This window comes from Gopherus flavomarginatus, chromosome 4 (genome assembly GCF_025201925.1).
Source record: "Gopherus flavomarginatus isolate rGopFla2 chromosome 4, rGopFla2.mat.asm, whole genome shotgun sequence".
NCBI lineage: Eukaryota > Metazoa > Chordata > Testudines > Testudinidae > Gopherus > Gopherus flavomarginatus.
The window spans coordinates 208,819,029-208,841,446 of NC_066620.1; the positions used below are offsets into that span (position 1 = coordinate 208,819,029).

At 44.6% G+C, this 22,418-nt stretch overlaps 1 protein-coding gene across 3 annotated transcripts in view; it reads right to left on the reverse strand.

Annotated features, from left to right (window-relative positions):
* The window catches only part of LOC127048848 (L-threonine 3-dehydrogenase, mitochondrial-like), a 30,058-nt gene extending 15,491 nt beyond the window's left edge, over window positions 1–14,567 (reverse strand). Inside the window, exons 1-4 of one of the 3 annotated variants that reach the window (XM_050948905.1) lie at window positions 14,510–14,567; window positions 13,538–13,595; window positions 1,034–1,233; window positions 521–563 (exon numbers count right to left, since the gene is read on the reverse strand). In XM_050948905.1, the coding sequence (XP_050804862.1) occupies window positions 521–563; window positions 1,034–1,217 (227 nt within the window). In that variant the 5' untranslated portion in view covers window positions 1,218–1,233; window positions 13,538–13,595; window positions 14,510–14,567. Of the gene's footprint in view, window positions 1–520; window positions 564–1,033; window positions 1,234–6,919; window positions 6,983–13,537; window positions 13,596–14,509 lie in introns of those variants that run through there. The other 2 variants (XM_050948906.1, XM_050948907.1) reach the window with 2 other exon arrangements.
* Window positions 14,568–22,418: the final 7,851 nt, after the last annotated feature.

The following is a 22,418-nucleotide window of genomic DNA, read 5'->3' on the forward strand; positions in this document are numbered from 1 at the left end:
TTGCCTGAGGTATTGGGAACTCAAACCCAGCAGCACCATAGTGCATGAAAAACCAAAAAGGAAACTTACCACAAGCTAAGGACTTAGATTCTCAAAATATATGCTTAACTTTATGCACCCAAGTAGTTTCATTGAACCCAATGACATGACATGTACAAAATTACATACATCTGCAGGACTAAGGCCAAAAATACCAACAAAAGGAAGGATGACTGGTCATTTTTCAGCTCTAAACTCAGTGAAAGGTATAAGAACAAACACAAAAGGTGTAAAATTAGGTTTTGAGTTTTAGTTACAGCTTGGATTTCTGAAGTAATAGCAGCAGTTCTAAGGATATTTTAAAATATGGACTTTTAAATTTTAAATGTTCCATTCAGCATTATAAGATTCTTAGCTACAGTTTTCATAAGATTTTAGGTGCCCAACTTGAGACATTCAGCATAACTAGTCACTTCTGAAAATCTTAATCGTGGAGTTTTTAACTTCTTACTACGTATAAAATTACAAAATCCTAACATACCTCAAGAGTTTAGCGAGTCCCACCCCAAGTTGGCCCAGGCCCCCTAAAGAGGAAAAGAGATTGTAAAAACAAAAGCCAAGTCAAAGAAAAGGTAATGATATCGAAATATTGACTGTTACTTATATGTCCTTATAGACCAATAGAAGTTCAAAACTTAATACTTCAATTACATTGTTATGGGAACCAAAACAGAAGAGTTTTGTTTACACAGAACTAAGAAACTTAATATGCTATTTTAAGAGAAAGGGATGCTTTTACTATAGCTCTAAAATAAACTGGCCAAAAAGACCACAATATAGTTGCTAAATCTAACTGGGGGCATCAGGCACATCTGCAATACAAAATAGTACATAATAAATAAATAATAATAATCTAGAGAGATGAATACTTAAAACTCCTGGTTGTTCACATGGAATTTGTAGATGCTCAGCAACTCTCAGGATCAGGCCTCGGGAGAAAAAATGACTGCCAACTGAGAAACAAAAATAAGAATGAAGTAATTAAATGACTAACCTGTAATTAATACTCGAGGATGATCAGTCTCTGAAAAAGATACTGAATGGAAGCTGGCATCTGAGGTCACCTGACGTGGTGAGACACCAATACATCTAACTGGCACAATGGAAGTCTGACATCCACAACCGGGGCTCTGTAGCAACTGACTAAGGGTTCTGCCCAAGTTCTTTACAATCGCCATCTTTGTCTTAAATATGCTGTGAGAAGAGGGAAAGTATTAGTCACAAATTAGTCTATACAAAACCAACAGTTTCTCAACATTTAGAACTGTGTAGAACAGTCTGTGTTTAAGAAAAGTTTTATGCAACCCCAGTTCTGTCTGAAGTACTGAAACTTGAACTAGTGCCATGACCTGCTAAATGCAGCATATGAAATAGAATGAATAAAGGTAACATCACAAGCATGAGCAGAAGAAAATATTCACAAGTATAAAGAGTCCAGTGCAGCACAGTGAGAACCCAGGGTGGTGTCATTTCTGCTTTCTGCCTCAGTCCCTCTTGTGGTGAGCATCAGAAATCACGATTCCTACAGCAAATGGAGGTACAAGCTCAAAAAACAACAGTACCTCTACTAGGATTGGAAGCTGTCACTACATGGGTTAAATGGATACATTCTAGAGCAGTGGTCCCCAACACGGTGCCTACGGGCACCATGGCACCCACCGGGGCATTTATGCGCGCCCACAAAGTGCCCAGCATGGGAGAGAAGCTGCGGCCTCGTGCCTGCTGGTGACAGATCTCCGGAGCTGCAGGCACCAGTGTTCTCTGTCCTCCCGGCTTCTCTCCGCACTGCCCAAAAAACAAAAAAAAACCCTACCCCCAAACGCTCCGACTCTGCAGAATGGACGGAATGCCGCCCCGCAGCATGTGCTGCCCCAGGCACGTGCTTGTTCCACTGGGGACTGGAGCTGGCCTTCTATGTGAGTAATTGTTGGCGACCGCCACACTCTTCTGAAAACATGAATGTGCTACTGCCCACGAAAAGGTGGGGACCGCTGTTCTAGAGACTACCTACAGTCAAGTCATCAAACATTCTCATGGCCTAGCTTTTCTTAACATTGCATCAAGAAGCAGCAATTACATCAGTGAAAATTGCAGTAAATCTGTGGAACATCCCTGTCCCCAAACACACACTATTTACAGAATTAATGGAACCAGAGAAGCAAGCAAAAGGCAGAATCACTTATTATATATAAGGTTTGTTTCCAGGGTTTATTAAATCCCTTTTTTCAGGTTTTTTTTTTAAGCATTTTTTAGTTTTATGAAGATGTGCATAACTGGGGGCTTTGAGGGAGCTCCCTCTTTGAATACGTGGTAGTAAGTAACATACCCTAGTACACTTTAACATAATATTGTTTCAAACAACACTATGTTAAAGCACACTAGGGAGCCTTTAGTGCACACTGATAGGATCTACATGGACCAATTAACATGCAACACATTAGTGAACTAAATATCACTCCCCACAGACTGCATTATTGCTCCCTATAGACAAGTCCTTTGGCACAAGTTACCATTTCCAGTATTTTTCTGGTATTTAATAAAAAACAGATTATTAGGAGTGTGTGTCTTTATTGGCTTTAAGCCAATAATCAGAAGCCCTATTTATAGAGTCTAATCTACACAATTAGCCTAATCGCTTTACAATCAAATACTGTTTCGTAACAAAAATGGCACACAGTGCATGTAGTTCATGCTCAATTAGAGGCCAGTCAGAGAGAGAGAGAGAGAGAGAGAGAGAGAGAGAGACTGACTATCTCCATCTAGATCTATATCTAGGGAGGAAACAGGGAGGGAGACTGAGCACTGTAGCCTTCTTTATTTACTTGAATAGTTAATATTTACTTGATTAGTCTTCACCTCTAGACAAGCCACAACATGCAAGTTATTAGATGGCAGACCCCCAAGAAATAACAAATCTTTATTACAGTCCCTTGTGGTGAAACCTCAATCAGGAGAATGGGTACATCCCAGTTTCTACTGTCTAGTCATCCTGTTTGTTCCAGCTATGTTCTGAGTGCCACCCTCTCGTATATTATGTTACACTAACACCCATTTTATCCTATGCTTATTCAAAATTAATTCATGCCTTTTCTCCTTATTTGAACTTCTACACTCCACTATTTAGGGTCCTCACTTTTCAAAGGTTAATTATCCACTTATTTCACAATCATTAGCATTTGTATCACTAGCTGCTATGGCTGTACTGTGGTTACTATTATGGCTGTCCGTTACATATGCTCCTTAAAAGTACCCTAAAATATCAATAACTTGTTTGCAGTTTCTTATTTCATCCTAGTCAACTGATTTATTTCATTTGTTTATCACCAGTCTTCAGTCCAGTGACATCACAAGGTCACTTCTGTCATTTACTTATGTCAAGCTACACTTAAGCCTTTCCACTCATGCCTACTCTCAATACAGGTCCTTAGGCTAGGTCACTACTTGCATTGCAGCAGAAGCCACACCTTTAAGCATTACCTGAAATCCTACACATGCTACAGCAAGTATCCATTATGTATCCATTCTGAAATTACACTTTTTTGTTTTAATGAAAAATGTTGAGTTCAAATCACTGAAGCCCTTCCCATCTCCCTCCTACACATCCCAATTCTCTGTCAGACAGGTTGACTCAGAGTAACCTCACAGATGGTTTTATAGATGCTAGTAAAGAGGATTTCTTCTCTCCCCTTCTCATATGAACTCTTAACGTTTGCACAGTAAGAAACAAAAGGCTCCTGCTGGAAAGTCAGACAGCAATAGAGACTAACACGGCTACCTCACTGAAATCTGTCTTAAAAACATTTCCAGCAAAAACTGCATCATGACTCCAATATAAATTAGTAGCATCACTTAACAGAAGAGAGACATGAGGCACAAACTCAGTTCTCTCAATATCCAGGTCTTAATTTGAAAAGGCAGTTTGAAATCTGTTATTTTAAAGTCACCTGCATCACCTTACCACTTAAAGTAATTAGCAGTTTTGAAGATGGAAAGTGCTAAGTATTATTACGAATGTAACAAACTCCTTTTTTCAGGTAGCCTTCTCTTTCCTGACCAACCCAAAGAGAAAATATTCTTCTCATATTTCAAATGTCAAACATCCATTGCCACCTAGATTCTCTGACAAGCTCCTCATCCACTATATTAGCTTGTGAGGGAAATAAATAAAAGAATCAACAATTTGTTCACTATCTTAATTAAATAAAACCAAAGAGTTTCTCCAAAGAAGTGCGTGTACTGAATTTTAACAGTTATTTTTAATAAAATGAAATCAAAAAAATTTAAGATTATACAATAAATCAGCATTGTTTTGCTTCTATCTGAGCTTACCTCTTTCTTTCCCTTGGTAATTTAACAGAAGGAAAAGGGATATGTGTGTGTGTGGAATTTATAGAGCCCTGCCTCTTTGCTAGGCCAATCAAAATCCTAAAAAGAGTAGGAGTTGGCCTGTACCTATGAGAAAGGGGAAGAGGGAAGGAGAGATCTACAGCACCAGGAACACCTAAGAATCACATTTGTTTGGTTTAAGAGGTCTTCACGACACATACAGTGTTGTTGTAGCCTTGTTGGCCACAGGATATTTGAGAAACATGTGGGTGAGGTAATATCTTTTACTGGACCCAACTCTTTTGGTGAGAAAGACAAGCTTTCAAGTTCAAAGCTCATCTCTCTCACCAACAGAAGTAGATCCAATAAAAGATATTACCTCACCCACCTTGTTTCATCAGGTGATAGGTAGAGAATACTGAAAACATGTAACAAGATTTCTTAGCTCAAGGGAGTATACAACATATGATTATCACTAAAAAATCATTTAAAGAGAATAGCTTCTAAATAACTGATAGAGCAAAGCATTAATAAAAAAGCAAACAGGCTTGTGTTAAAAAGCAAAGCAGTAATTCAGTGCTGAATAGCAGGGAAATTCCAAGTTTTTTAATAAGATCATGAAAAAATATGTAATACCCTCACAACTGACAAGAATTTAACAAGTTAATCTTTCAGTCTGCAATCCTTTTTCTGGAGTCTGACAAACTTTACATGGGCTGATAGGGTAACATAAGCACCTGTTGCTGACATAAAAGACTAAGGCCTTGGCTACACTGGCGCTTTACAGCGCTGCAACTTTCTCGCTCAGGGATGTGAAAAAACACACCCCACTGAGCGCTGCAAGATACAGCGCTGTAAAGCGCCAGTGTAAACAGTGCCGCAGCGCTGGGAGCCCGGCTCCCAGCGCTGCAAGCTAATCCCCATGAGGTGGAGTACATGCAGTGCTGGGAGAGCTCTCCCCCAGCACTGGCGCTGTGACCACACTCACACTTCAAAGCGCTTTGAAGTTGAGTGTAGCCAAGCCCTAAAACGTGTTTATAAGTTAGCTGGCTGCTTTCCCCAATATCAGTTTGGATTAGGACTGTCAAGTAAGCACAGTTAACTCAAGCAATTAACTCAAAACAAATTAACTCAATTAAAAAAATTAATTGCTATTAACTGCAATGTTAAACAACAATAGAATATAAATTTACATTTACTATAAATATTTTGGATGTTTTTCTACATTTTCAAATATATTGATTTCAATTACAACCCAGAATACAAAGTGCACAGTGCTCACTTTAGATTATTTTTATTACAAGTATTTGCATTGTAGAAAAGATAAACAGTATTTTTCAATTCATCTCTCAGAAATACAGTACTGCAATCTCTTTATTGTGAAAGTGCAACTTGCAACTTACAAATGTGGACCTGTAGGCTTTGAAGTTTTATATTGTTTTGAGTGCAGTGATGTAAAAATTCTACATTTGTGAATTGCACAAAGATGGCATTACACTACTTGTATGACGTGAATTGAAAAATACTATTTCTTTTATCTTTTTCACAGTGAAAATATTTGTAATAATAAAGTGACCACTGAACACTTTGTATTCTGGGTTGTAATTAAAACCAATATATTTGAAAATTTAGAAAAACATCCAAAATATTTAAATAAATGGTATTCAATTATTGTTTGATCACAGTTTTAATTGCACTGTTAACCACCAAGATTTAAAAAAGGTATTAATCACAATTAATTCTTTTAATTGTTTGACAGCCCTAGTTTGGATATTAATGATTTTTATAGATCTCTAAGAAATAAGATAAGGGAACTTATGAGTTTAATTTGCAATAAGTAAAGTTTTTGCAAGCTTCAGCAATAAATTAAACTGAAAACCAAGCCCACGGCATAAAAAGAAAGATCTAATCCCAGAACATAAAATCTCAGCTGTAGCTTTAGTAGGCTGTACAGCTGTTGTATGCATGAGCGTAGCTGGGTCTCACACTAATTTTAGAGGATGTTCATTTTACCAAGAATACACAGTGTCATTGGAGGAGTGGGTGGAAGAAACTCACCACAATCTGTGCTTTCACTATTAGAAAATACAAATATACTGAGAGAAAAGGACCAAGTGAGCTGGTGTCAGAGGTGAAAGTAAGCTGGTACGGAGGACCCGTAAGAAAAGGAGACCGACTTAGGGAGGGAGAGAGAGAAGCCTGCTCCCTGCATAAGAATAGTTTAAACTCAGCTGTTCCCTGATGGTTCAGTCCCCAGGGCTAGGTTTCTGGCATCCTTGTTAATTTCACTCACAGCAGCTGAGGGTCGAGGGGAGGGTGTGTTTGAACATGGCAGGGGCAGTCCTTTTCTGCCCCTGGCTTACTTTCACCTCTGACTGTATGAATGTGTCTCAAACAATGCAGCTGCAGCCTGCCACCGATCATCAGCGACCCCAGCAACCGGCCGCTGCGGGGTCCAGTACTCTCCAATACTAACATACACAACAAATACAAGCATTTGGCTGCACAGCTTAAATCCAGAGCTAATAAAAGCAGGTGGAAGGGGAAAACTCACTGTCACATTGGTTTCTCAGCTCCTCCATTCCCCTCCTCCAGCCAGGCTGCAGACAAGGCTCTGCATTCCTCCCCCCACCACCACCCCCAGCAGGAGTGCTCCTCTAGGCTCTAGCTTGCAGTAGGGACACTAGCTGAGATGCCTGCTGCTGCTGCCTGCAAAAGAACAGTTTAAACTCAGCTGTTCCCTGTGCAGTTCAGTGCCCAGAGTTTGGAGCCGTTTCTGGCATCCTTGTTAATTTCACTCCCAGTTGTTGTTGGGTGTGTGTGACCATGGCAGGGGCAGTTCTTTTCTGCCCCCAGGATGAGGGGATCTCCTAAACAGTCAAAATCAGGAACCATTTCCAAGTTCAAATCTATCCCATTCCCTCCCCAGCAGAGGATCATGGTTGTGATGTCCAAACTGCTTGCAGATCCTCTTTGAAATGTTACTGTTCAAAAAACACAACACAAAAAACATGGAAAACATTGTGGAAAGATGTGTCATGATGATTAGGGTTTATTTTGGGCAAAGCAATTTTGCTAAAGCAACCCAAGATTCACAGAGAAAGCAAATAGCCTCCATAGACAAAACCACAAAAGGAGTAGAGGGGAAAACTGAATATTCAGGGAAATTATTGTGCCTCCTTTGAAAGAAATAGTAGTTTTCATTCCAATCCATCCTCTTTATATATTGATTTAAACACCTGAAATGTCCTTAGGACAGCTGGTGGAATCTCAGATCTCGTTTTGTTTTGTCCTGCCTGCAGAGTGCCAGAGGGCTGAAATTGACAAAACTTTCTCTAAATATCTTGTATATTTCATGAAGGCTATTCCAGTTGTCCTTCATTCATCCCTGGCTGGCTGTGGTTTTTGCCTTGGTTACTTACTCCTTGGCTGACCCAGCCCAGCGGCATCTGCAAACTCTCTGCAGGCAGCAGCCCGCAGCGGCCGGTTGCTGGGGTCGCTGATGATCGGTAGCAGGCTGCAGCTGCATTGTTTGAGACACATTCATACAGTCAGACGTGAAAGTAAGCCGGTCCAGTCCAGTCCAGCATGCCAGCAACAGGCAGTACGCCTTGCTGGACTGCATCGACTTCCACGGCGGGGATCGAAAGGACTCAGGGCTGCCTGCAGCTGCGGGCAGCCCTGAGCCCTTCAAATCCCAGCTGCAACTGAGATTTAAAGGGCTCAGAGCTCCTCGCCACTGCGGGCAGCCCAGAACCCTTTGAATCCCAGCCAAGGCTCTGGCGGCCGGGCTGGGGACAGGATTCTCTCAGCGGCAGGAGCTCTGGGCCCCTTAAATCCCTGCCCCAGCCCCGTAAAGCTTGGGGCTCCCCCTGGCGGCCAGAGCCCCAGGCCAGTTAATTTGCCCCTGAGCCCCGGGGGGCTCCCATCTACCTCTGCAGCTGGGAGCCCCTGGTTGATTTAAAGGCTCTGGGTCTCCCAGCCACAGCTGGTTCCCCAGGGCCTTTAAATCTTGAGAGGCCACGCCTCTTCCAGATGAGGCCACGCCCCCCTCAGGACTCCAGCAGTACTGGTAAATCCTGTAAGTTACTTTCACCCCTGGCTGGTGTTAAAGCAGGGAGTATGTGGGTGAACTCTCCTAGTCTATCTCTAGGGAGGAGAGGGGCAGCTCTCCACTACTCCTTCAACCTCCTGGTCAGGTAGTAGAAAGACTAAAAAGGGGGATTTTGCTACCCTCACCCCAGCACGTTTTTTTAAACCCCCCTTTCCCATATCTAGCTCCCTGGTGCTTGCCTCTTCTGCTGCAGCAAGAGTATGAAATGAACATGATTTTTATTTTCAGTGCTATATACAGGGTTTGGAATAGTAGCAGTGAAAGACAGGAATCACAGTTCTAAATATGCTGCAGTTTACAGCTTTCTTTGTCAACTGCAGAGGCACAAGAATTGTTTCTGCACACTTTGGAACACAGCTTTGAAGCATTAGGTCACATTAAGAAGACTACCTTCACAACTGCAGGGACCAAACACTGAATTATTTTAAAAGAAAGTTTAAATTCTTCAGAAATTGTTGGTTTAGTCTCTTTACTTTTGGTGAGATTATTCTTTTGCTAGCTAGTAGTTACAAGCCTTGAGTTACAGCATTAGGCTTTGTTCACTAGAGAACTACCTATCTATTTTAGTATCTCTGTTAAGTTGCTTGAAGGTTACTGGGGGGGTTGTGTTTGTTTCTGGAGTGGGTGGTGGGACATTCGGATAGAAGGGGTTTCAATGACCCATATCTAAAATCTACTTCTGCCTAGACAGGAAATTAGTTGGATGGGTTCATTCTATTCTATATGGTAAGGATGACACTATCACTCCATTCAACTGTCAGGGCTTGTCTACAGTTAAAACTCTACAGTGGCACAGTTGCGCCACCGTACCGCTTTAGCATTGAAACCACCTTTGCCGACAGGAGGGATTTTCCTGTCAGCACAGGTAATCCACCTCCTTGAGAGTTGGTATGTTGATCAAAGAATTCTTCTGTCAATCTAATGCAGTCTACACAGGGACTTAGGTCCATTTCACTACACCACTCAGGGGTGTGCATGATTCACACCTCTGACTGACATAATTAAACTGACCTAATTTGCTAGCGTAGACCAAGCCTCAGTCCCTGTTCAAGAGTAGCTCCAGACTAGAACAGTAAGGGTGTTACTGTACTAAGGTGTGCTGGGGGATCCAGAAGAGGAAGCTTGCAAAGCAACTGCCTGCAGTATGGTAGGCTTGTGTCCAACACTGTCCACCAGAGGCCAATCACATTATTTCACAAAGGTCAGGAAGCCACAATCAAGATTTTAGAATCTACCACAATCATAACATTTGTGCAACCCAGGTAGGACAATGGGGAGAAAAGCGACCTGCAAGTGAAGGAACCTCAAATGGGGTAGCCAGCTCCTACACCTCCCTCCTTGCTACACCAGCACAAGGAACATGTCAGGGCAGGGAAGACAAGAGCAGCAGGAGTGCAATGCACTCTGGTATCTCTAACTAGTGTGTGAGCTGTAAAGTAACAGCCATTAGATCAGCCTCTCCAAAACACATTCCTCCTCTTCTTTTCTCACTATGTGCCCCAATCATTTTGCACCACCATGGATGACAATGTGCCACACTGCTGCCCCCCCCCCCCCTCCACACCCAGAGAAAGAGACTGAGGTTCAGTATAATTGTGTTTTAAAACAAAGAAAGACAGATCATATCTGAGTTACAAGTTACTAAAAATATCAAGCTCTTGAAGTAGGTGACATGAGAAAGATCCTATCTCTACACTGGGACCTTCTTGGACCATGGTCTCTCCTGCCCCTCTGCAGTCCTTGCTTCCTCCCCACTGTACTTCTCCTCTGGAAGGATCAGAGATTTGAGAGAGCGGATTACCATTGTTTCGCCTTCTCCTCTGCAGTCTTTTGCTCATCTGCTTGGGCTCTCTATAGCATGCCCTCAGCATGAAAGGAACTACAGTAGTGCCTTTCATGCCCTTCACCCCAACATAGCAGCACTTAACCTGAAGTTGGTTGCTGAAACCAAGGGGGAAAAGTAGATTCCTTCAGTTACCAACTAAAGCATGATTTTAAAAACATGTTACAGTAAGGCAAAAAGAAAAGCTGTAACTACTTGCCATGTTTTTCTCAGGCCTGGTCTAAACTACGTGTTTAAACTGATTTTAGCAGCGTTAAACCAATTTAACGGCGCACCTGTCCACACTACGAGGCTCTTTATATCGATATAAAGGGCTCTTTAAATCGGTTTCTGTACTCCTCCCCAACGAGAGAAGTAGCACTAAAATCGGTATTACCATATCAGATTAGGGTTAGTGTGGCCGCAAACCGACAGTATTGGCCTCCGGGCGGTATCCCACAGTGCACCACTGTGACTGCTCTCGACAGCCATCTGAACTCGGATGCAGTGGCCAGGTAAAGAGGAAAAGCCCCACGAACTTTTGAATTACATTTCCTGTTTGCCCAGCATGGAGCTCTGATCAGCACGGGTGGCAATGCAGTCCCAAATCCAAAAAGAGCTCCAGCATGGACCGTACAGGAGATACTGGATCTGATCACTGTATGGGGAGACAAATCTGTTCTATCAGAGCTCCGTTACAGAAGACAAAATGCCAAAGCGTTTGAAAAAAATCTCCAGGCTACACAGTGCTACACGACAAGCGTAACGGAAAGCCAAAGAATCAAATGGACGCTCATGGAGGGAGGGAGGGGGTACTTAGGACTCCAGCTATCCCACAGTCCACAGCAGTCTCCGAAAAGTATTTGCATTCTTGGCTGAGCTCCCAGTGCCTGTAGGTTCAAACACATTGTCCGGTGTGGTTCAGGGTATAGCTCATCAATTTACGCCCTCCCCCCACCATGTGAAAGAAAAGGGAAAGAAATAGTTTCTTGACTTTTTTCAATGTCACCCTATGTCTACTGAATGCTGGTGGTAGATGCGATGCTGCAGCAGCGAAGAGCAGTATCTGCTCTTCTCCCCCCCCGGTGGCAGACGGTACAATATGACTGCTATCCGCCATCATCATCAGCCCGTGAGTACTCCTGGCTGGCCTCAGGTGAGGCTGGCTGGAGGCGCCTGGGTAAAAATAGAAATGATTCCTGGTCATTCCCAGTAGATGGGACAGAACGGCTGGTAACCGTCTTCATCACAGCAACTAGGGGCTGAGCTCCATCAGCCCCCTTCCTTTCATGTGTAAAGAAAAGATTCTGTACTGCCTGGACTATCATAGCAGCGGGATGCTGGGCTCCTCTCCCTCCCCACTGTTTAATGTCCTGCCTGGACTATCATAGCAGCTGGAGGCTGCCTCTCCCTCATTTAATCTCACTAACAAGTCACTGTTTCTTATTCCTGCATTCTTTATAACTTCATGACACAAATGGGGGGGACACTGCCATGACAGCCCAGGAAGGTTGGGGGAGGAGGGAAGCAATGGGTGGAGTTGTTGCAGAGGCATCCCCCATGAATGGCATGTAGCTCATCATTTCTGCGGGATCTGACATGGGCAGCTGTGCTCTCTGATACACTGGTTCTCTAGTACACTTGCCCCATATTCTAGGCTGGACTATTTTTAGAAACCATAAAGGAGGGATCGACTTGGGGAGTCATTCCCATTTTTGCCTTTGCGCCCCCGGCCGACTTCAGCCAGGAGCACCCATGATAGCAGCAGACAATACAGAACAACAGATAACTGCTTCTGCTATCATGCAAAAGCAAACGAATGCTGCTGTGTAGCGCTGCAGTAATGCCTCTGTCAGCAGCATCCAGTACACATACGGTGACAGTAAAAAAAAAGCTGAACTGGCTCCATGGTTGCCGTGCTATGGTGTCTGCCAGGGCAATCCAGGGAAAAAGGGCGCGAAATGATTGTCTGCCATTGTTTTCCCGGAGGAAGGAATGAGTGACGACATTTACCCAGAACCACCCGTGACAATGATTTTTGCCCCATCAGGCACTGGGATCTCAACCCAGAATTCCAAGGGGCGGGGGAGACTGCGGGATCTATGGGATAGCTACAGAATAGCTACTCACAGTGCAAAGCTCCGGAAATCGACACCAGCCTCGGACCATGGGCGCATACTGCCAAATTAATGTGCTTAATGTGGCCACGTGCACTCGACTTTATACAATCTGTTTTATAAAACCGGTTTATGTAAAATCAGACTAATCCCGTAGTGTAGACGTACCCTTTTGTTCATCTGCTTGGGCTCTCTATAGCATGCCCTCAGTATGAAAGGAACTACAGTAGTGCCTTTCATGCCCTCCACCCCAACATAGCAGCACTTAACCTGAAGTTGGTTGCTGAAACCAAGGGGGAAAAGTAGATTCCTTCAGTTACCAACTGAAGCATGATTTTAAAAACATGTTACAGTAAGGCAAAAAGAAAAGCTGTAACTATTTGCCATGTTTTTCACAAAAGCCCCACTGTCACTAAGGTCTGCTTTAGAAATTACAGGATACTTGTAGACAGAAACAACAGAAACTCATTTCTGTTGCCATGATGATAGGTCTAAACTGACAATTTACAGGAAACAGGTATGTTTAAAAACTCAGAATTATTTCAGTCTAATCCATACAAGAAAACAGCATCAGACAATGATTCACTAAACTAGGTAGGAATTTTTCCCCCCAGGTTAAGTTCTAGTAAATGGATGCTTCTAACTACCTTAATGATCAGAGACTATAAATGAAGTAACTGCATGGAGTATTAAATTCTTAACCAGCAGGTTCCATTTTGTAAAACGCTTTTAGATTATTTGGATGACAAGTACTAGAGAAATATTAAGTATTATTAATAACACTTATCTGTAAAGTCAAAGTCTCTAACCTGCCAGTGTTGGCACTTAGAGTGACACAAGTAACTGTCAGAATTAATCTAACTGCTTTTTTCCAGCTCTTTGGCTACCTTCCTTGTTAAGACCATGCCTGCTACATCAGTATGACACAGCAAGCTTTTCACTTTAATTTTTAAAGCAATTTGATCTTTCTAACGCACTGGCATGGCACGTAAGAGCCAAGCGTTGAGTTAACGCTAGCTGTGACTAGGTGCATTTGGCAAGAGCCCCAGCTTATGCTGAGGTTGCAATGCACAGCAGGCAGCAGCCCGGCCACTGATTTATAGGTCTTGCTTTATTTACCCCTTCAGCTGCCGCAGGACCCAAACGGGTTGGTGCAAGAACCTCAATCCAGGACAACCTGCCAACACAAATAAGACATCCTCTTAACCTTTAGAGTCTGGGCCATGCAAAAGTGGCCTCAACTCACCGTCTGGTCTCTCCTCACACCTTTAAAAGGTTAGGAGTACATGTGGCACCTTAGAGACTAACAAATTTATTTGAGCATAAGCTTTCGTGGGCTAAAACCAACTTCATCAGATCACAAAGTGGGCTGTAGCCCACGAAACCTTATGTTCAAATAAATGTTAGTCTCTAAGGTGCCACAAGGACTCCTGTTCTTTTTGCGGATACAGACTAACAGGGCTGCTTCTCTGAAAGCCTCACAAGGTTATAACCCGTGCCTAGGTAGCACTTGTCAGCAGCACCTCTCAACACACTTGATAAAGGAGGATCCTGCTAGAGCCCATTTCACCCCGGGAGGCCCCCAGAGCGAGCTAGGAACACAGATCCCCCCGCCCCTCACTGGGAGGAGCGGCACCTGGGGAGGAGGGGGGGTTAATTCCCCCAAGACCAGGCACTGATTGCGGGAACCCAGGAGTCCTGGCTCTCACACCCGCGCTGGCCCGCGCAAGGGGGGGTCTCTCCCCAATTCTCCCCTCCCCCAGTCCCAGCGCGCGCCCCTCTCCCGCCCAGCCACACACCCTCCCCCCCTCGTTTCAGCCCCCGCCGCCGCTATTCGCGGGGAGGGAGGAATAACTGCGGCGGCCACTAAACGCCGGCAGAGCTGGGGGGCGGGGGGGAGCGCGGGCCCGGAGCTGAGGGGGCAGGAAGGCGGCTGGGAGGGGGGAGGCGACCCGCCCAAAGCCGGGCGGAGCTGAGGAGAACCAGCAGCGGGGCCCGCCCGGGGCAGCCCCCCGCCCCTCCCATTCATTCCGAGGCAGCTGCCCGGGGCCAGACCATCGTCTCCCTCCCCGCTCCCGCAGCGGTACTGACCCCTCCAGCAGGAATACAGTTGGTTCCGCTCGCTCGCTCGGCCCGCTGCCTGGACCCCTCCACCCCCAATGGTACGTGGGCAGGGGCCTCGCGCACGCCGCGCTGCTCCTTTATCAAGCCGGCTCGCGCGGCCCCTGAAGCCCCGCCCCCACCCGGGAGACTGGGCCTCCTGATAGGCCTGATTCTTGGGGAGGCGGGGCCAGAGCGCTCCCATCCCCTCCGCAGTAACCGTGGAGACCGGCCAGTCTCTCCCTGCGTCTCAGCTTCGCCCCCCCCCCGAGAGTGGGGAAGGCTGAGTGGTGATGTCATCAGGTGACGTCCTGCCATGACATCACAGGGCCATGTTGAGGTTGTGCCAGAAGAGAGAGGATTTTGCGACAAAAATGGGAAGCACGTGGTCTGGGGCAGAGCAGGGGGAGTCAGGACTCCTGGGTCCTTTCTGTCCCCACCTGTGGGGTGGACATGTGGTGCTGTTGCTAGAGCATGGGGTGATGAAGAGCCAAGAGTCCTGGGTTCTGCCCCCACCGCTGGGGCAGACGGACAGTGTGGGGGTGGCTAGAGATCAGGGTGATGGGGAGCCAGGACTCCTAGGTTTTCTCCTCACCTGTGGGGCAGGCAGGTGATGCAGTCACTAGAGCATGGGGTGATGAAGAGCCAAGAGTCCTGGGTTCTGCCCCCACCGCTGGGGCAGATAGACAGTGTGGGGGTGGCTAGAGATCAGGGTGATGGGGAGCCAGGACTCCTAGGTTTTCTCCTCACCTGTGGGGTGGACATGTGGTGCCGTTGCTAGAGCATGGGGTGATGAAGAGCCAAGAGTCCTGGGTTCTGCCCCCACTGCTGGGGCAGACAGTGTGGGGGTGGCTAGAGATCAGGGTGATGGGGAGCTAGGACTCCTAGGTTTTCTCCTCACCTGTGGGGCAGGCAGGTGGTGCAGTCACTAGAGCATGGGATGAGGAAGCGCCAGGACTCCTGGGTTCTGCCCAGACCTTGGCAGGGAGAGTAATTGGAGACAGAGGATCCTGGTACCCATCAGTGGTATTACTCACCTGTTCTAATCACGACACACAGCTGGGACTAGAATACAGCTTTTTGAAAGTATATGCTGTTTAGGAGAGAGAGGAATAAACAGAAAGGTGGCAGGATAGCAGTTTACATCAACTAAATAAATAAGAAGTGGTAGTATGGTCAAAACAGAATCTGTTGGGGGTCAAAATCACTTTGGGGAAGTACGGTAAAAGAGCATCTGTCTGTTGGGATAGTGTGAGAGCAGGGATGGGCAAACTATGGCCTGCAAGCCATTTTAAGCTGGCTTGCAAGCCACAAGCTGCAACCACGCTCCTCACCTTGCTCCAGCCAGGGTGCTGGGGTGGGGGCCACACCGCACAGCTCAGCCCCGCTCCGGCCAGCGTGCTGGATCAGGGCTGGACCACGTGGCTCGGCCCCACTCCGACGCTCCAGCCGGGGCACTGGGTTGGGGCCACACCGTGTGGCTCCTGGACGCCAGGGCATAGCCCCGCTCCGGTTCTTACGCACTCCAATGGGAGCTGTAGGGGTGGTGCCTGCGAACGGGGCAGTGTGCAGAGCCACCTGGCCACGCCTCCGCATAGGAGCTAGAGAATGGACATGCCACTGCTTCTGGGAGCCATTTGAGGTAAGAGCCACTCGGAGCCTGCATCCCCTGAGCCTCTCCCCATGCCCCAACCCCCTGCCCCAGCCCTGATCCCCCTCGTGCTCTCCAAACCCCTGAATCCCAGCATGGAGCACGTTCCTGCACCCCAAACCTCTCAGCCCCACCCCAGAGCCCACACCCCCAGCCTGAACCTGCACCCCTTCCCACACCTCTGTGCCAGCCCTGATCCCCCTCCCGCCCTCCAACCCCCTTGGTCCCAGCCCAGAGCACATTCCTCATCCCCACCCTCAATCCCACCCCAGAGCCTGCACCCCCTCCCACACCCCAGCCCCAATTTTGTGAGCATTCATGGGCCGCTATACATCGGGTCAAAAAGTTTGCCCACCCCTGTGTTAGAGGTTTGCTGTAGACCCCCATGAGCAAACTTAGATATGGATAGAAATTGCTGTATTATTAGAAAAATACTTTTGGGAATTGTGTCATAAATGAAGACTTTAACTTTCCAGATATAGATTAGCAAACAAATGCTACTAATAGTAGTAGGGCCCAGTTGTTTCTGGAGGTGATAGATGGCAGTTTTCTTCATCAGTCACCAAACGAACAAGAGGTGATGCAATTTTAGATTTGTTTTGTGTAAATAGTAAAGACATCGTAGAAGGGCTGATCGTAGGAAATAACCTTGGGTTGAGTGATCAAAAGTTGATTCAGTTTAAATTAAATGGAAGGATAATCAAAGCTGTTACTACTGAGCAACACAGTATGGGGGGGAGGTGACCAGCCCTTTGGGGAAAAAGAAGTGTTTCAGGACTATTTAGAAAAGCTGGAGGAGCACAAGTCCATGGGGCTGGATGTGCTGCATCCGAGGGGGCTAAAGGAGTTGGTGGATGTGATTGAAGAGCCGTTGGCCATTATCTTTGAAAACTCATGGCGATCGGGGGAGGACCTGGATGACTGGAAAAAGGCTACTGTAGTGCCCATCTTTAAAAAAGGGAAGGAAGAGGATCCGGGGAACTACAGGCCAGTCAGCCTCACTTCCGTCCCTGGAAAAATCATGGAGCAGGTCCTCAAGGAATCGATTCTGAAGAACTTGAGAGGAAAGTGACCAGGGTCAGCGTAGATTCACCAAGGGCAAGTCATGCCTGATTAACCTAATTGCCTTCTATGAGGAGATAACCGGCTCTGTGGATGAGGGCAAAGCCGTGGACATGTTATTCCTTGACTTTAGCAAAGCTTTTGATATGGTCTCACACAGTATTCTTGCCAGCAAGTTAAAGAAGTATGATCTGGATGAATGGACTATAAGGTGGCTAGAAAGCTGGCTAGATCGTCAGGCTCAACGGATAGTGATCAATGGCTCCATGTCTAGCTGGCAGCTGGTATCAAGTAGAGTGCCCCAAGGGTCGGTCCAGGGGCCGGTTTTGTTCAATATCTTCTTTAATGATCTGGAGGATGGTGTGGATTGCACCCTCAGCAAGTTTGCAGATGACACTAAACTGGGAGGAGTGGTAGATACGCTGGAGGATAGGGATAGGATACAGAAGGACCTAGACAAATTAGAGGATTGGGCCAAAAGAAACCTGATGAGGTTCAACAAGGACAAGTGCAGAGTCCTGCACTTAGGACGGAAAAATCCCATGCACTGGTACAGACTAGAGACCGAGTGGCTAGGCAGCAGTTTGCAGAAAAGTATCTAGGGGTACAGGGAGACGAGAAGTTGGATATGAGTCAACAGTGTGCCCTTGTTGCCAAGAAGGCTAAGAGCATTTTATTTGCACTAAAGAGCAATTAATAAAAGCAATCTTTGGAAATATGTTTGTAAGTTGTTTAAAAAGGAAACCGAGAAACAGTAGAAATATGTACCTACCAATGGGAATATTTTATTTGCTCAGGCTGCAAAATGTAAAAATAATTCTTGGGGTTATGCTTGTTGTCTGAATACGTTAGAACCAGAGAACAAAGATAAAAAGTCAGGCTGCTGAGAACAGGCTGCACAAAACCAACTCCTTGCTGGCAGCCAGAAAATCACCGTATACACTCAAAGGATAGAGAAGAAAGAGAAACAAAGAGCAAAGGAAAAAATTAAAACAATAATTGCAAGGTGTAAGTAAATGCCTCCTTGTCTTGTAATTTGGCAAGAGGCAAGAAATAAAATTGGAGGAGTTCAGGAACAAATTAGTCAGAAAGCTTAAGAGAAGTCGCCATGGAAAAACCAGCTAGGAATCTCATAAACACAATACAGGGAGTACGATGTCCAGTTACAGCAGTGGCAAGGCTGGAAAGTAAAATAAGTAAGTAAAAATATTGGAGGAACAGGTCAAAATGATTAGAGGACAAACAGCCTCTAAATCCTTCTTCAAGTTGTTCTTTTCCCTCTCTCAAACTTATTTATAGCTGTGGGTGGTTGATGCAGCTGCTCCTCCTATGCTAATCTTGTTTGCTTTTTTCTTCTCTGGGTTGTGTAATGACCAAACTTTCTAAACTTCTTTAATGAGTACCCATCTGGCTTATGTATTCTTGTCTTACATTTATTTCTGTTGCCTGAAAGTGGACTTACAATGTCATATGTTATCTGAAAAATCATAATTGAACTATGTTCTAGGATTTAAATCCAACACCTTGTCATCCGGTTTTCGTTAAACTCTTTAATTGTAAGAAAATGATGTTTGCATTTGTGTATGTTGAGGCTGATTTAACAGTTATTAGCTGCTGAATCCATTTTGGTTTTTAATTAAGACTAATCTTTGTATTTTTTAAATGGTTAATTTTTGTTTTGTTGTTTAAATGTATGAGCTAATAAGAGCTATGAATTTTGTTAAATCAATATTCAGCTCTGTCCTGTGTGTTTCATGCTCACTTCATAGTAGCTGAACTGTCTTTGTGTACATGGGGGAGTGAGGAGTTCTTCAAGTGATTTTTTCTTTGTATCCTGACACTGTGTCTAAATATTAAACTTGTTACTAGTTTATCTTGTTATCTTAAATACTAGAGAAACTGTGTTAATTTAGAGGATATTTATATTTTAAATTTATAAGAATGTTTTGTGGCAAAGGTTTCTCTTGTCTCTACCCACCTTTTCCCCCTCCTTCTGTTTTTAAAGCAAAGCTTACACATCTGGTTTTGCAAAGAGTTGAAGGAGAGGTGAAAAAAAAATCCTTTAGCATAAATCGTAAGTTCTGTCTGGCAGACAGCACTGTAAAAAACAGAATACTTAATTTCTAAAAATAGTGTCATAAAAAGTATTAAATCAGGTGCAAGTAAAAGCAAAAGCAAAGTACCAAAAATGCTAAATATAAGTTTTTTAATAAGTCCAGTAAAACTAACAAGTAACAATTTTTAAATCCAAAGGTCAAACATGCAATATGATTTTCAAGCAGCAAACTCTTAACGTTGTTTTTTGGTAATCCTAGCATAACTACATAAAAGTCTCAAACGAATGAACATTTTTTTGAACATTTCCTGAGAGTTTTTAAATAAAAGGTAAGCTGCCTAAATCAATTTGTTTAATTTTTGTTGTCTAATTTTGGGTTCCTAATATTATTTTAATTAATTTAAATTGTAATATTTTGTTTTGTATGCAATACCACATTTGTCTTGTTGTGTGTGTGTGTATCACATAATTATTTGGTTTTTTATGTTGGTTCTTGTTGCAACCTTATATACATCTGCCAGAAAGTCTTCCCCAATTACCATTCTCTCTTCCATGTACAAGTGAAACGTGCACTGTTATTTTCTAAACCATCTAGGTCCCCCCACCCCGGATGTTAATAGCTTATGCCTTGCCATGTATACTCCGGAGGAACACTTCAAGCTGTTACCTGAGCTTCTAAAGCTACTACAACAAGCTGATCTAAAGTGTAACCCAACCATGGCACAGCTGGTAACTCAATCTGTTTCCTTTAAGAAATTATTTTGTCTTAAGACAGACACCATCTCCGTAAAAGATAAACCTAATTTTGCATTTGCTTTTACCTATCAGTGTCTCTACCTTATAATCCCTTCCTGGCTACCATAGACATTTGATACCTAACTTTGCCTATAGCTCTGGTCCCCTGTGCCGCCTTCTGAAGAAGGAATTGCAGTAGTGCTGAACAGCGGAACACACAAAGGCAGTTACTGTCTTGGGAAAAAACCTGTAATCTCTGCTACAGGACTGGTCCTACCACACATTTTTGTTTCCAGGTTACTACACAAGAAAGAGCACTATTTCTTTTTCTTGTACGCGCCATGCGACCCAGTATGCTTGTCATAAACAGATAGTAGGAGTTAATAGAACAAAAGTACTTTATATCTCTTTTGACTGTAAAGGGTTAACAAGTTCAGTGAGTCTGGCTGTCACCTGACCAGAGGACCAATCGGGGACAGGATACTTTCAAATCTTGAGGGAAGGAAGTTTTTGTGTGTGCCGTTAGTGTTTGGTGGTTGTTCTCTCTGGTTCTGAGAGGGACCAGACATGCAACCAGGTTTCTCTCCAATCTCTCCGATACAGGCTCTTATAAGTTCAGAATAGTGAGTACTAGGTAGATAAGGCAAGTTAGGCTTATGTTTGTTTTGTTTATTTGCAAATGTGTATTTGGCTGGGAGGAGTTCAAATGTGTATTTGCCTGGAAGGATTTTAATTTGTACTTGTATACTTAGGCTGGGAGGGTATTCCCAGTGTCTGTAGCTGAAAGACCCTGTAACATATTCCATCTTAAATTTACAAAGATAATTTTTACTGTTTTTTCTTTCTTTAATTAAAAGATTTTCTTGTTTAAGAACCTGATTGTTTTTTTTATTCTGGTGTGAGACCCCAGGGGACGGGGTCTGGATTCACCAGGGAATTGGTGGGGAGAGAGGAGGGAAGGGGGAGAGAAAGGTTAATTTCTCTCTGTGTTAGGATTACTGTCTCTCTCAGGGAGAGTCTGGGAGGGAGAGAAAGAAGGAGGGAGGAGGTGAATTTTCCTCTCTGTTTAAAGATTCAAGGAGTTTGAATCACAGTGATCTTCCAGGGTAACCCAGGGAGGGGAAGCCTGGGAGAGGCAACTGAGGGAAAGGGTTTACTTTCCTTGTGTTAAGATCCAGAGGGTCTGGGTCTTGGGGGTCCCCAGGCAAGGTTTTGGGGGGACCAGAGTGTACCAGGCACTGGAATTCCTGGTTGGTGGCAGCGCTACAAGTACTAAGCTGGTAATTGAGCTTAGAGGAGTTCATGCTGGTACCCCATCTGCACGCTAAGGTTCAGAGTGGGGAATTATACCATGACATGTTGTGCAGCGTGTGGGATAAGATAGAATCCAAAAGCCAGTGAAGTTTTTATTTCTCTCCCTGCTAGCTATCTGCAGGCAGACTGAGAGGTTTGGGTTTAGGAGCAAAAGCCAGTAGGATTTTTTCTTTCTCTTTCCCTGCTAGCTGTGTGTAAAGCAGGATAGAGGAGATTGTTTTTAAAAGCAAAGGTCTGCACGTTTTTTTGGTCTCTCCCTTCTGAGTACTCTGAAGGCATAGGCATTAGGTTTAATAAGGATCTTTGTTAAACAAAGGGACACCAGCAAAACACATTTGCAAATGAATGTTTTTTTTTCTTTCTAACTCTATCGGGAATAGCTAGGTAGAAGGAGTTAAAAAAAGACTCTGTTGCTAAGCAACCCCTAAGGAGGCAACAAAGAAGCAGCATTTCAGGCAGTAAATAGCAGAGGGCAGCCCAACACAAGAAAGCAGAAACCATGACTACAAAGGACACCCTGAAACAGGAACGGGCAAAACTGGAGGCAGAGGAACAAATCAAAGACGCAGACCACAAGCGAGACATGGAAAAGAAACTACAAGAACTAGAAATAAAACAAAAAGAGATGGAGCTGAGAGAAAGAGAAAGAGAGGCTGCCCACAAAAGAGAACAAGAAGAAAAAGAGGCAGCCCACAGAAGACAGATAGAACTCCAGAGGGAGGCCCACCAGCAGGCCCTGGAATTAGAACAGGATAAGCAGAACAACCCTTTGCCAGTTATTGTTCCACATCCCAAGAAATTTCCCACAACAAGGCAGGTAATGACACTGAGGCCTTCCTAGAAAATTTTGAAAGGACCTGCCATGGGTACAACATCTCTGAAGACCAGTACATGATAGAGCTGAGGCCACTGCTCAGTGGACCCCTAGCAGAGGTGGCGGCTGAAATGCCTAAGGAATACATGAACGATTATAAACTTTTTCAAGCCAAGGCCAGAATCAGAATGGGGCTAACACCTGAGCATGCCCATCGGAGGTTCAGAGCCCTAAGGTGGAAACCATATGTATCATTCACCCGACACGC